This window comes from Pleurodeles waltl, chromosome 4_2, assembly GCF_031143425.1.
Source record: "Pleurodeles waltl isolate 20211129_DDA chromosome 4_2, aPleWal1.hap1.20221129, whole genome shotgun sequence".
Lineage (NCBI taxonomy): Eukaryota > Metazoa > Chordata > Amphibia > Caudata > Salamandridae > Pleurodeles > Pleurodeles waltl.
The window spans coordinates 864,339,257-864,354,602 of NC_090443.1; the positions used below are offsets into that span (position 1 = coordinate 864,339,257).

At 44.4% G+C, this 15,346-nt stretch overlaps 1 protein-coding gene across 1 annotated transcript in view; it reads left to right on the plus strand.

Moving 5' to 3' along the window:
* Positions 1–1,493: 1,493 nt before the first annotated feature.
* TTC22 (tetratricopeptide repeat domain 22) overlaps positions 1,494–15,346 on the plus strand; it is a 122,423-nt gene continuing 108,570 nt past the window's right edge. The window contains exon 1 of the mRNA XM_069232615.1: positions 1,494–2,185. Coding sequence (XP_069088716.1) covers positions 1,625–2,185 — 561 coding nt within the window. The 5' untranslated portion in view covers positions 1,494–1,624. The remainder of the gene's footprint in view (positions 2,186–15,346) is intronic.

Consider the following 15,346-nt stretch of genomic DNA (forward strand, 5'->3'; position numbering starts at 1 on the left):
TTCTTAACAGGCAGCGATAATGGTATTTGCAAACTTTTTCCAAATTGCTCTAGAGTTACGAACGTCAGTGCATGCAGCCCATTGTTAAACTTTATAAAAAATATTTTTGACAATACCTATCTCCAATCCGCTCCGTCTTGCGGGTGTTTGTCTCACAATCATTCTTTAATTTTTTTGGAGAAATTTGATTCAGATTGAATTATTTCATAGCTCTTCATTTTATATCTCTAGGACTAAGAAATGGGATATAATGTAGGGTGACCAGACGTCCTGGATTTCCCCGGACAGTCCCGGATTTTAGAGGACTGTCCCGGCGCTTCTCTTGATTTTAAAAAAATGTCCCGGTTTTTGGGACAAAGGTCAAATTATAACATAAATGTCCCGGTTTTTGGGACATAGGTCAGATTATCTAGGGAAGCATAAATTAAAAGTATGCTCTCCTTTAACAGAGGCCTACAAAGTATGCAATAATTAAGTAATGTATCTATTACTGTCAGGCAACACAGTCCCCTGTCTGCTCCCAGCAGAGAGACAGAGTGGGGGCGAGTTGGGGGTGCAGGGTGGGAGGTCAAGCCATAGCTAATTTTATATGTATAGTCTTGTAAATGTGTGTGTGTGTTTATAGATATATATATATACATATCTATAAACGCACACACATATATAGGCACACATTCACAAAGCTACGCAAAAAAACGGGACAGGCCAGATATAAAAGTGAGTGTAAAGTTGTTAGTCCTTCTCGTAGGTCTGACTTGTCCTGGTTTTTGCTCCTCAAAATCTGGTCACCCTAATATAATGGCTACAGAGAGGAAGACGTGTTTACAGAATTCTTTGCAGCCTGAAGTGCCATCCATCTTGGGTGGACTTCGGGCTGCAGAGTCACAGCAAAAATTGGGTGAAAAATGGGGAACTTCACCAATTTAAGTGAAGAGTAAATTTTACTGACTTTGGGGGCGAAGCTGAACCTACTCCATCATTCAGTTTTAGATATGAATGTATCGCTCTTAAGAGTGGCACATTGAGGCTGTTGGGAATTGGGCTTTCTCATCCTGGATTATTAATTTGACAGAATACTCCAATTCTGAAACTGTATGCACATGTGCCTTTATTTCCAACACTTGACAAATGGGGGAGCACTTTGGTGCAGAATGGCAATAAGTATTAACTTAATCATTATGTTTTAACTTGACATTATTACCATTATATATATGTCTGTCCGTGTAAAATATAGGTGGTGAGTCAATCAGTTTAGAATCGCCAGACCAGTGTATTCTTACATATGCACCGTCAGGTGTGCTTTCCGGAGAGAAAGGCATCGCCCTGGATACAAAGAGGAAATGCCGTGAGGGCAGTATGAGGTTAAAAGGCAGGGCAGCTATCCTGCTGCAGGAGTAAAACCAGGTTACTCTCCCTGCTTTTCCCTCGCTGGTGACCTTTACGCACACAGGCAGTGCCACGGCATTCTGAGCAGCAGCCGCTCCCTTTCACAACTCCTCCCAAGCCGCTTGTGAATCAGAGGAACCAGAATTACTAGTATCCGGGAAGAGGCCCCGGCGCGAAGGCAGGGCTGCGGCAGGGGCGCAAAGCCTCGAAGAGCCATTCAAAGTCTCCTGTCTCTAAAATGGAGGAGGTAGCCGATGTGGACATCGAGACCCTGATCGACGGGATGGAGTACATCCCGGGGCACTTCCACCTGGAAATGAACCTAAACTTCGAGTCCTGCACCCCGGTGCACTTCCGACGAAGGGACATCATGCTGAAGAGAGACAGCCTGCAGGTGCAGCTGGAGTTTGAGACCGGCCCCCAGCAGTATGCCGTCAGGAACCTGCTCGGGATCTTCGCCTTCTACCTCGAGGACTTCGACGAAGCCAAGGAGATCTTCGTCAACATCAGCCAGGAAGACCCCAACAACCTCAACGCATGGGCCAACCTGGCCTACGTGTACGACCGGCTGAACAAGGAGGAGGAAGGGTCTGCGTGCGCGGAGAAGCTGTCCCACCTCATGGGCCTGGAGTCGGTGGCCGCGGAAGGGGGCGCGCGGCTCCGCACAGCGCGCTGTTTGGCGGAGCAGGGCTACGCCTATGCCTTCGATGTTGGATTGGTCAGCGAGGAAGAGAGGGTGGACAAGCTGACCACTGGCATCCACTTGTACGACAAGGCCCTTGCACACGGGCGGCAAGAGGTCAGTTGGCATCTCTGTTAATGATTATAACAATCCCGTGATGCGCATTTATTAATATCTGATTTGATTCTGCTAAATTAACTGATTACATACATGCCAGCATTTTAGAGCAGGCAAGTGGGCGATTTAAAAAAATAGTCGGGAGAATGTATTTTCCCCATTGACTTAGACTGAAGCAAAGACAATATTCTGAATCGGTCTACGTTGGCATATATGGTTACAATCAGCATTTCATTTTTTGGCAGTTTAGTAACAGCACAAACAAAAACAGAGGTCCGCACATTTTTTTGTATGCTGGTTATGTAACACTGCTAAAACTGAAATGTTACACCCCCTAATCTCCTCTTCCAGGAATTAATGGATTTAAGGGCAAATATTTCTGGCTCAGGATATGTATTTCTAAGCTCAAACTGCCTTGATCCAGCAGATCATTATTTGGCAATACGAATAAAGTTTGTGCATGCAGTAATTGGGAGACTAGCCTTGAAATCGGTAGTCTCGCTCCTCAATCAGGAGGGTTGGCATTTATGGTGATTAGCATGGGTAAAAATAATAATCTGTGTATTCATACATTTTTGATTGTGTATTGCTCTAGTGCATGGTTAGTTTATGGAATTAGGAAATCACAAACTTTGAGGCAAAATGTATCACAAATGAAACAGGTAATTTATCCTGGTACAGTTATTCCCCCAGTAATTACTATAACCAGGGGTTCCAGTAAATTCGGGAGGATTGGAAAGAGGATTACAAGTTTTTGAGGAATAGCACGCAGGAATCAGATTTACTTTGATTACTGCATGTTTTTCCATGGTGTTCGACCTGGAGAATTTGCTTGCTTGCAGCAGAAGTAATCTACATGTGAAATACCAGGTAACTGCGGTAACTCACGTTGTGTGCCCCATCAGACGTACCGGGCCATTTATAATGAGAGCCTAGGTTCAAATCCTGTCAACTCAACCTTTCAAGCAATGCACGGCGCTTATTCAGACCTCCTCAAATAAATAAGGCAGATGATTGTCCAAGCGGAATTTTTGCAATACACTGTTACACAACACTCAATGGTTAGAAGCCCATTGTTTAAGTTGGCGCAATCTATTGTCTTTTTTATATTTACAAAAACAGTTCCCCTACTTTTTGTTAAAAAACATCCCTGAAACAGTAATGCCGAACTTGAGGTACCTCTCCCTGAATGGGCTGATAGGAGATCAACTGTAAAGACAAAGCAGAAGCAGACGACTAAAGAGCAACAAGCCTTCTGCCCAGGGTTGCAGTTATCGGAAAGAAATGTCATTGTGTGCAATTGGTTAATCAGTAAATCTTAAGGCTGCTTGGGTTACAGTATCTATAACTGATGGAGTCATTTGGTAAAAAACATGTATTCCTTTTGAGAGGTAATGTAAGGGTGTTATCAGCTGAATTTGTTTGCACTAGGTGCAGTCTTACTGCATATTAAATGCGTATATGTTGGGAGCATGTTGATATTGTCATTTTGCATAATTTGTGGCAACCTACCCTATAATGTCTGTAATACAATTTTAAAATGAGGAGTTGCATATTCACAGTGCTTTCAGTCGCAGTCTGGAACCTCGTAGCAATATAAATGCACTAGTCGCTGTTCTCCACTGCAGCAAGCAGGATTCAGTTCTGTGACTGTTGAGTTACACACACAGACTTCTACAACGATCACATTAACCAAATGAGCTTTCATAATGTAATAGAGCATATTTCCCATCAAATACATAGACCTGTATCAATTTTTCATTTAAAAAAGGCCTGTTTTGTGTAAGTCATTCATCCAGCAGCCCTGGGAAACCAAACTTGTGAGTTTCTTCCCATCAAAGCAACAGGCCTCTTTGAAAACTATGGGGGTTATTCTAACTTTGGAGGAGGTGTTAATCCGTCCCAAAAGTGACGGAAAAGTGACGGATTTACCACCAGCCGTATTACGAGTCCATTATATCCTATGGAACTCGTAATACGGCTGGTGGTATATCCGTCACTTTACCGTCACTTTTGGGACGGATTAACACTCCTCCAAAGTTAGAATAACCCCCTATGTGTGTGGCAACACAATGTGGTACACAGGCTCAAGAAATACATTGGTTGTAGTGAAGTTCTTTCATGCAAGAGACAGGAAGGCTTTAGAGACACCCAAAAAGCACCAACCTGCGTGTGAGATGCACTTGTATTCAGTGGACCAAACATGAACTCAGGTTTGACCACTGAACGGTCACCCTGAAACCCTCACCAGTGTGTGTCTCTTGCCAAGACTCACAGAAGTCAGAGTCGCAATGATGGATTCAAGGTGGTTGGAGCCTTTTCTGTCCTTGAGGCTCTGATGAGGAGGCCAGCAAACCATCCCTTGGAGCCACTCTGGTGGTCTTGGGATCAGGATGACATTCCAGTCCTTTTTCTCAGGCAGCAGGGCAGCAGAGTGGCAGTCCCTCTTGAAGAGCAGCACAGCAGTCCTTCTGAGTCTTACACAGGTTCAGTGGTATATTGAAAAGTTGGGTCTGAGGGTCCAATATTTATACCTGATCCCAGCTTTGAAGTAGGAGAAGGTTCTGGAGGTTTCCATCCCCAGAGGTGTTGGGAATTTACTGCCTTCTTGCCCTGACCCAGCTTGTTTAGGGTCACAAAAGGAGAGTGTGCTCAGGCAAAGCCTTTGTGATGTGCAAGCGTGGTAAGTGAGAGCTCCTTCTCCTTATCAAGTCAGAGAGGACAATCCTACCAACACCTATTGCCATTTTTCTCACTGTCTGGGAGCAATACATAAATACCAACAGCCAGCTACATCTAGTTATGTGACCCAGGATACAGACGGCAGGCACCAAGTGGTTAGGACATGAAAAAATGCCAACTTTTCAAAAGTGGCATTTTCAGAAATGTTACTTAAAACCTGACTTTACAATCAAAGATGTTAAGTTCGAATTCCGTAGACACCAAACTTGAAATTCCTATCTACTGACAATTCAAAGTTACCACTTACTAAATGTAATAAGGGATCCTGGTGTTATCCTATGGGAGAGGTAGGTCTCACAATAGCGAAAAACTAATTAAGAAGTTGTGTAAGACCTACCCATAGGGTGACATATGTATTAAAAATAGAGATTTGAGCCTGGCAAGAGATTTATCTTGTCAGGTCGAAATGGCGGTTTAAAACTGCACACACGGGCTGCATGGCCGGCCTGAGACATGTTTAAAAGCCTACTTAAGTGTGTGGCACAATCAGTGCTACAGGTCCAGAAGTAGAATACAATTAATGTATAGGCCCTCGGTAGATGTAATACGACTTTACTAGTGACCTCGAGTGAATTAAATGTGTCAGTTGGGTGTAAGCCAATTTCACCATGTTTAGAGGAGAGAGCACACATACTTTAGCAATGGTTAGCAGTGGTAAACTGCAGAGAGTCCTACGGCAAACAAATACGAGCTCAGCAAAAAAATGGAGGAAGGCAAAAGTTTTTGTGGGAAGACCACCCTAAGGCTGACAGGTATACCAATACATTTTAATTTTCTCTATTTTTCTGAATGAAAATATATCCTTACCTTAATGCAAATCAAACTGCAATGCAGAAATCTCATACTTTGTGCTCTATGTTTTTTTAAATAAAGAATAGAGTGATATTGCATTCTCATCTTAGTAGTATCAAGTATGAACTACTGCAGCTATCTAAACAAAGGTGTGCACATCACCACATGCATCCCAGGGACTGCACTAACTTTCAAGAGAGCTGTTTGGTTGTACACACTTAGGTCCTCATTATGAGCCGCCAAACCCGCACCTCTGGAATACCCCCACTTCGGTATTCCGCCCACTGCCCCTATTATGAGTTTCCCACTGTGCCAGTGGGAAACAATCCACTTCATTGATGCCGCCTTGTAATAGAGCCGGTGGCAATGTTGCAGTGCATTGGGTGCAACAGCACTCATCACGCTTATCACTGCCTATAAATCAGGCAGTGAAAAGCGCGACAGAGCTGCCCATGGGGACCCCCAGCACCTCATCTCTGCCAACCTGCGCATGGCGGTGGAACCACCATGCAAAAGCTGGTGGAAATGGGGGTTGTAATCCCCAGGACAACGCTGCTAGCAGCACCGCCAGGCTATTGGCCGGCACAAATGGGGCGGTGCCAGTGGTCCAACGGTGGCGCTTTCACCAATGTCGTAATGGGGAGACTGGACTGCTTCATTGTCAGCGGTCTGACTGCCAATGCGGGCCAGACTTGTAATGAGGGCCTTAACGTGTTTAGGCATCCTAGAAGCAGGTTTCAGAAAATTACCACTGTCCTCCAAACTCGAGTTTTCGAGTGCTCTACCAGTTTCACTGTTTGTGTCCTGGTGCAAACATATTTCTGCAGTATGGATTCAACTAAAATCTGTGTGCCGCATTCCTCATGTCAGAAGGTGCTAAAATGGTGAAATTAGTCTGTTTTTGGCACCAGTGCAAAGCTTGTAAACAGTGTAATTTTAACAAATTGGGTGTCTCAAAGTAAGATGTATTTTGTGGGGCCACTGTAATCCTTAGGATGACAAAGGGTAGAGAGACAGAGTGAAAGGTAGAGATAGGTAGATAAGGAAAGATGTTTCGATAGAGAAATTGAATAGACAGAGGTCAAAGAGAGAAAGTTCTCTTTCCTGGGTTCTTGAAGGGTGGGGACCCTGGACAATTGCCCACCTTACCCATGCCTTAAAATGTCTCTTCCTGTAAAATGAAATCTGTCAAAAAATCCTGGTATACGTCAACCTCAATTACGTTGAGCCATAGAATTCATTGACTGTCCCACATTGAATTTGAAAAGTGTGTGTGTGAGAAAGTAGCCTCTTTCTAGCCTTGTTGCCCCCACTTTTGGCCTGTTTGTGAGTGTATATCAGGGTGTTTTCACTGTCTCACTGGGATCCTGATAGCCAGGGCCCACTGCTCATAGTGAAAACCCTATGTTTTCAGTATGTTTGTTATGTGTCATTGGGACCCTGCTAGCCAGGACCCCAGTGCTCATAAGTTTGTGACCTATATGTATGTGTTCCCTGTGTAATGCCTAACTGTCTCACTGAGGCTCTGCTAACCAGAACCTCAGTGGTTATGCTCTCTCTTTACAAATTGTCACTAACAGGCTAGTGACCAATTTCACCAATTCACATTGGCATACTGGAACACCCTTATAATTCTCTAGTATATGGTACTGAGGTACCCAGGGTATTGGGGTTCCAGGAGATCCCTACGGGCTGCAGCATTTCTTTTGCCACCCATAGGGAGCTCTGACAATTCTTACACAGGCCTGCCACTGCAGCCTGAGTGAAATAACGTCCACGTTATTTCACAGCCATTTACCACTGCACTTAAGTAACTTATAAGTTACCTATATGTCTAACCTTTACCTGGTAAAGGTTGGATGCTAAGTTACTTAGTGTGTGGGCACCCTGGCACTAGCCAAGGTGCCCCCACATCGTTCAGGGCAAATTCCCCGGACTTTGTGAGTGCGGGGACACCATTACACGCGTGCACTATACATAGGTCACTACCTATGTATAGCGTCACAATGGTAACTCCGAACATGGCCATGTAACATGTCTAAGATCATGGAATTGTCACTCCAATGCCATTCTGGCATTGGGGAGACAATTCCATGATCCCCTGAGTCTCTAGCACAGACCTGGGTACTGCCAAACTACCTTTCCCGGGGTTTCACTGCAGCTGCTGCTGCTGCCAACCCCTCAGACAGGTTTCTGCCCTCCTGGGGTCCAGCCAGGCTTGGCCCAGGGAGGCAGAACAAAGGACTTCCTCAGAGAGAGGGTGTTACACCCTCTCCCTTTGGAAAAAGGTGTCAGGGCTGGGGAGGAGTAGCCTCCCCCAGCCTCTGGAAATGCTTTGATGGGCACAGATGGTGCCCATCTCTGCATAAGCCAGTCTACACCGGTTCAGGGATCCCCCAGCCCTGCTCTGGCGCGAAACTGGACAAAGGAAAGGGGAGGGACCACTCCTCTGACCTGCACCTCCCCTGGGAGGTGCCCAGAGCTCCTCCAGTGTGCTCCAGACCTCTGACATCTTGGAAACAGAGGTGCTGCTGGCACACTGGACTGCTCTGAGTGGCCAGTGCCAGCAGGTGACATCAGAGACTCCTTCTGATAGGCTCTTACCTGTGTTGCTAGCCTATCCTCCTTCCTAGGTAACCAAACCTCCTTTTTTGGCTATTTAGGGTCTCTTCTTTGGGGAATTCTTTAGATAACGAATGCAAGAGCTCATCAGAGTTCCTCTGCATCTCTCTCTTCACCTTCTGCCAAGGAATCGACCGCTGACTGCTCGGGACGCCTGCAAAACCGCAACAAAGTAGCAAAGACGACTACTGCAACCTTGTATCGCTGATCCTGCCGCCTTCTCGACTGTTTTCCTGGTGGTGCATGCTGTGGGGTTAGTCTGCCTCCTCTCTGCACTAGAAGATCCGAAGAAATCTCCCGTGGGTCGACAGAATCTTCCCCCTGCAACCGCAGGCACCAAAAGACTGCATCACAGGTCCTCTGGGTCCCCTCTCAGCATGACTAGCGTGGTCCCTGGAACTCAGCAACTCTGTCCAAGTGACTCCCACAGTCCAGTGACTCTTCAGTCCAAGTTTGGTGGAGGTAAGTCCTTGCCTCCCCACGCTAGACTGCATTGCTGGGTACCACGTGATTTGCAGCTGCTCCGGCTCCTGTGCACTCTTCCAGGATTTCCTTTGTGCACAGCCAAGCCTGGGTCCCCGACACTCTAACCTGCAGTGCACGACCTCCTGAGTTGTCCTCCGGTGTCGTGGGACCTTCTTTTGTGACTTCGGGTGAGCTCCGGTTCACTCTTCTTCGTAGTGCCTGTTCCGGCACTTCTGCGGGTGCTGCCTGCTTCTGAGAGGGCTCCTTGTCTTGCTGGGCGCCCCCTCTGTCTCCTCACGCAATTGGCGACATCCTGGTCCCTCCTGGGCCACAGCAGCATCCAAAAACCCTAACCACGACCCTTGCAGCTAGCAAGGCTTGTTTGTGGTCTTTCTGTGTGGGAACACCTCTGCAAGCTTCTTCACGACGTGGGACATCCATCCTCCAAAGGGGAAGTTCCTAGTCCTCTTCGTTCTTGCAGAATCCACAGCTTCTACCATCCGGTGGCAGCTTCTTTGCACCCTCAGCTGGCATTTCCTGGGCATCTGCCCAATCTCGACTTTGTCGCGACTCTTGGACTTGGTCCCCTTGTTCCACAGGTACTCTCGTCCAGAAATCCATTGTTGTTGCATTGCTGGTGTTGGTCTTCCTTGCAGAATTCCCCTATCACGACTTCTGTGCTCTCTGGGGAACTTAGGTGCACTTTACACCTACTTTTCAGGGTCTTGGGGTGGGCTATTTTTCTAACCCTCACTGTTTTCTTACAGTCCCAGCGACCCTCTACAAGCTCACATAGGTTTGGGGTCCATACGCTATTCGCATTCCACTTTTGGAGTATATGGTTTGTGTTGCCCCTATACCTATGTGCTCTCATTGCACTCTGTTGTGACTGTACATTGCTTGCATTGCTTTCTATTGCTATTACTGCATATTTTTGGTATTGTGTACATATATCTTGTGTATATTTGCTATCCTCATACTGAGGGTACTCACTGAGATACTTTTGGCATATTGTCATAAAAATAAAGTACCTTTATTTTTTAGTATATCTGTGTATTGTGTTTTCTTATGATATTGTGCATATGACACCAGTGGTATAGTGGGAGCTTTGCATGTCTCCTAGTTCAGCCTAAGCTGCTCTGCTAAGCTACCCTTTTCTATCAGCCAAAGCTGCTAGACACCTCTTCTACACTAATAAGGGATAACTGGACCTGGTGCAGAGTGTAAGTACCCCTTGGTACTCACTACAAACCAGACCAGCCTCTGGGTGACGTTTCCACTTTCACCGGGCTTCACAGATACAAAGTTTGCATACACCAGACCCACACATCTGGTGTGCTTCCCAGGAGCCGGGAGATGTCCTCAAGTGAATTTCCGCTGTGTCAGTGTTGGGAATAGGATGCTGTGTGAGGGGTAGCAAGAGCACTGGGGATGGTGTGCAAAGGGGCTACAGTGGCAGCGGACCAATCAGGACTTTTGGGGACTCTCGTGGAGATCACCTGCATAGCAGTGCCAATCTGTGTGCTGCTCCTTATTATAATAGTAACTTTTTTATGCTTCCCTGAAATATACTGTAGTGCCACTCTTTTATTTCTACAAAATAACACATTAAATTGCAAGGTTGGGAGCTGCTCCATTGTAGTTTTGCACATCTCCACTCAGTACTTATCGAGCACCACTCGAGAAGGATCCTAATTAGATGACTTGGTTTCTGCATCGAATCAAGTGATATCACTCCTGAATAAATGATGATTGGTCTTGCCACTCTCTCAGTGATTCCCATCCTACATTGTCTTCGCTGGATTTGAGAGGAGGAGAACATCAGGCTCAAGAAACTGACTACAGTCTTTGAGCAATGAAGAGACTTGCCCTTTCTAACGTAAATCAGTCACTCTACATGAGCCCCTTAGAAGAACCACTTCCTCTGGAACAAGAAGGCTAATCTCACCCAAAGTAAAAATGCCTGTGTTTTTAGGCTTCATAAGATGAATAAAGCTGTGCAGATTGATTATTTCACATCTTCCTGAAGATATTAGAGAGCAGGAGTTATTAAAAAGAGTTTTCACTGTGGTGGCATTGATGGCTAGGTGGTGAACCACTGTATCAGCAGAGGGTATATGTGCTGCGCCTCTAAGCCTAGCCTTGTCACCAGTTTTATAAGTGCCTACATAAGAATACAGTGCTTCAGCTGTTTTGCCTTCACATCAGATCACACAAAGCCATTTGAAGCTACAAGGCTTAACTGTAAGTCATACAGAACCTTCATTGTTAGTAGTGCTTTAGCAATGCAGGTCTTCCGCCCTGTGAACGTCCAGCGCCTAAAGACCCGGGATGTCCATTACAGGAAATGACCACTTACTTGCAGGGTGCTGCAGGATTAGGTGTGAAGAAAAGATAACAAAGGATGAGTTCTAAAACTTGGTCACAATTTGCTGTGTTTTTGCATAGGTGGTAGATAAGATGGAACCAGAAGAGTGACTATCAATATTCATTATTCAGATAAAATACGTGCTCTTACATTTGTTCTATACTAATGGTGTTTTGCCCCATGCTGTTGCAATACTGTATCAGTCTAGAATCACCCCTTTGTAGTTTCCATTTCCAGTCCATCGCTTTTGACAGATATTGACGCCTTTAATGCTTAAGGGTCCTAGTATGCTTTCACTACAAAAAACAAGGTAGAGGATTTCACATCTATTTTAGCGAAATCTGCTACTCGCAACAGATGCATTGTGTGACAGAACTCAACACTCCATTCTAATATATCCAGAGCCTAAAATGTGCCCTGATTTGCAGAAAACTTAGGGCCATAAGTATAAAACCTTTATGGAATCGGGTCCTTTGCGACTGCAAAAAATGCATTTTGTAATGTACAAAAGCCAAATTGAGGTTCAGTAACTTGTTACCAAATCGCAATATGGCTTTGCGAATCTGTAGTGGGAAGGAGCACATGGGCGACATTTCCATATACTGATTTGCAGTGGTATGTATTAATATTTTACAACTGAACTCCGGGTGCAAAACGTTAATATTTCACTGGCACCTCATAGGAGATTGCAATCCATTTGCCAACGTGAATGGGGGTCCTTTCCCCTTTGAGAATGGACATGGACAACTCCCTTCTCTTAAAAAAAGAAACTTAAACGTTTCATTTCTTTTTTTTTAATGCATCCTGTTTTCCTTAAACTGACTGCATTTAAGAAAAATGTGCTTTATTTAAAAGCGGTCACAGACATGGTGGTCGGCTGACCCCAGTAGGCCACTATTTCTAAGATGGCAGTGATTCCTAGTGGGTCACAAATTGCAACCTACCTCATTAAGATTCATGAGATAGGTTGATTCCCCACCCCACTAGGAATCACTGTTTTTAAATATATTCTTGATTACATTTGGAATTGCGATTTCCTAATTGTCAATCATAATTCCTAATTTTTGTATATGTGGCCCTTAGTTTTGAACGAGTGGGTAAGATTGTGCTTTCCAAAATTTCACACTTTGTTTCAGAGAATTTACATTTTAAAACAAGAATCTGCATAAAATGCCCAAAGTTGAAAGTCTAGGTTTTCTCCCGAATTCAACACTCTAAATCAAGCCTTGGCAAACTGTTCGCTTGGCAAAATGTTGTTTGCCTTGCACTCAAAAAATGAAAAGAATCTCCTTCACCTGGTAGATGTTGAAATGGTAATCTTAATTTTTCTTTCACCCAAGATAGACTGCAGGGCCTGTCAACCTTTTCTGTAATAAGGGCTACTTTGGATCAAGGAAAATAATCCTGAACTATTAATATTATTAGTGTTGTAATGGTAAGTGCATCAGACAAGATTACATTGGTGGCCACCATATGTAAGAGACAACATATCAGCCTAGTAATGTCTTGGATCAGTGGAAGAAAGAATGTGATCATGAGGATTGAAACAAATTTATTTTCTAGAAATTATGCATTTAATACCCAAATCAACAATTTTGTATGTCAATTGGGTATTAATTTCTTATCAGTGCATCACAGGTCTGTTCTCTTAGTCAAGGGCATTTAGATGGTTACAGGGTAGCAACTGTGGTGAAAACCGTTTAGGGACTTGGGTACCATAACACTCCATTTTGTACATTTTGCCTTCTAAAGAGAGCAACTACAGATAATTAGAGGTGGGAGAAGTGGATTGCAAACTCAAATCATGCATGATAAAAGTAATAACTCTCCATAAACTAACTTGGCAACATTTTTCAAGATTTGTGCAACACAACCGTGTGTGTAACCCTGCTTGTAAACCTGAAGAGTTAATGACAAAAAACTGTGCAGTGCATTTTTTACTACACTTTGTGCTGATTATGACATCAGTCACACTCAACTCAAAAATGCCTTGATGCATCATGCTAAGCAGGATTTCTTTTCTCACCTCAGAGTAAGCGCCAGTGAGTAATTTGTTTGTGTCAATTTTGCACTTGATACACTCCCTTTAGTATAATCCCCTATCCACCTACCCTTGGTTAAGTCACAATTTTGTGTAATTTTGCATCAATTAAATGTATTATGTAAGAAGTATAATGTGATTTACTTTTCATCCATTGTTAGTGACTTTTTTCATCTGGTGCTAAGTTTACACTCTGAGTGGAATCTTAGAGGTGTTTGTGTGCAGCCTGTACCCTATTATGCCCACTTTGCACGGTTTATTAGGGTTTTGTGCTACACATGAAATATTATTTCAGCTATTCACTTATTGTCAAATTAAGGCACAAAATTCCTTTTGTGTGTAGACGTTATTTGCTTCAGATGTTTAGACTGACTTATCTTGTGTCGGCCCCCTTAGCGTTGTGAGGGGTCATGAGCTAATATTTAGTGAATCTGGGTCATTGTTTCGTCAGAGCTGCATCTTCAAAGAAAGAATACAACTTTTAATTAGCATGTAAAGAATAAGGGTAGTAAATTAAGAATATACGCACAATTCTAAGATCCTGCCCCAAAAAGAGTATTCTAATATTTATGCCCTATATTTCAAATGGGATAGTGTCATGCAATTACTTTTAGTCTTTAGGGAAAGTTTAACATGTTCTCTTCAAGCTTCAAAAATTTGCTTTACTATAGTCTGCTTGCAACAAGTCAGTAAATGATCAATGAGGTAGAGGTGACACACTGAAAAGTTCAATTTAAAAAAAAAAAATGATTGCCATTTCAAACAATTGGACAAGTGCTGTATTCCCTCCGCCAAACACAAGAACCCATTTTCAAATTGTTATGCTGACTGAATAAGAATGTTACAATGTTCTGATCTGTAATAAATCCACACATTTATACACCATTGTACCTTAGTCTCCAGTTCCAGTTACTTGTCGCTATCATGCCGCCTAAGCTCATGTAAAGCTGGAGCAGCCATCCATGGCTTGTCCAGACAAGGATCCAAGTGTATACCTCTTGACTGTGCCCACTCACTCCATATTTCATGATGCTTCTGAGGGCAACCCCTTGCCTTATACACAGGTCTTTCTAGTCCCATACAGTGGTCCATACCATTGTTCCATGTTTCCACTTGAGGGGCCACCACTTCTTTCCATGCCCTTGCAACATCACGTTTCACCACCATCAGGCCCAGCCACAGTAGCGCCTTCTGATATCTGTTGCTTCCCAGGTCATTTGTGATGTATAGAAGGATTAGCTTAGGGTCACGGGGAATGACCCAGCCCAACACTCCCTCCAGGCCGCCAAACACCCTCCTCCAGAAGTGAGAAAGAGCAGAGCAGTGCCAAAACGTGTGAGACAGGTCTCCACGTGGGTCCCCACACCACATGCGGTCCTCCGTACTATCAGTCCCATACATTGCAATTTTGCCCTGGTGAGATATGTACGGTGAAGCAGTTTCAATTGTAGGAGTCTAAAATGGGAGGCTGTTACCGCCTCTCTCTGAGCCTCCCGTGCCTCCTGCCAGTCCTTGTCCTCCACCTCCCCCAGGTCCCCCTCACACGCTTGTTTCACTGGTCCCATAGGGTCAAGTAGATTACATAGTAGCATCTTATATGTTTCTGACCGCTTATGCAACTTTATATTCATGAGGAGTTTGGCCTTCATGGGGTAGAACTCAGGGCTATCTTCCTTCCATTGTACACTGAGGAGGAGGGTGTGGCGGAGTTGTATATATCAGAAGAATTGGATACGGTGCAGATTGAAGTATTCCTGCAGGACCTAAAATCCTTGATTTTATCATTCTATCTTGAAACACATATCCCAATGTGGAGATCCCAATAATGTCCCTGGAGGCAAAACCTTAGGGAGCACGCACCTGAGAGAGCTGAGTACCCTCCCACAGAGGGGATCCAATGCCAGTCTAGTAGCCTACCCAATGGCCTTTGCAGCAGCTGACCATATACTGAGAACAACCCGTGTGGCAGGCGGAAGGGACTCTGCCATGGCTCCACACTATAGTAAATGCAGGAGGCCTTGGTGGCTCATAAGCCACTCCTTCACCTCGTATGCCAGGTCATCAAACCACCAGTCATTTATAACCAATAGATGTGTGGCCCAATAGTATAGGAGCACATCTGGGGTGGCAA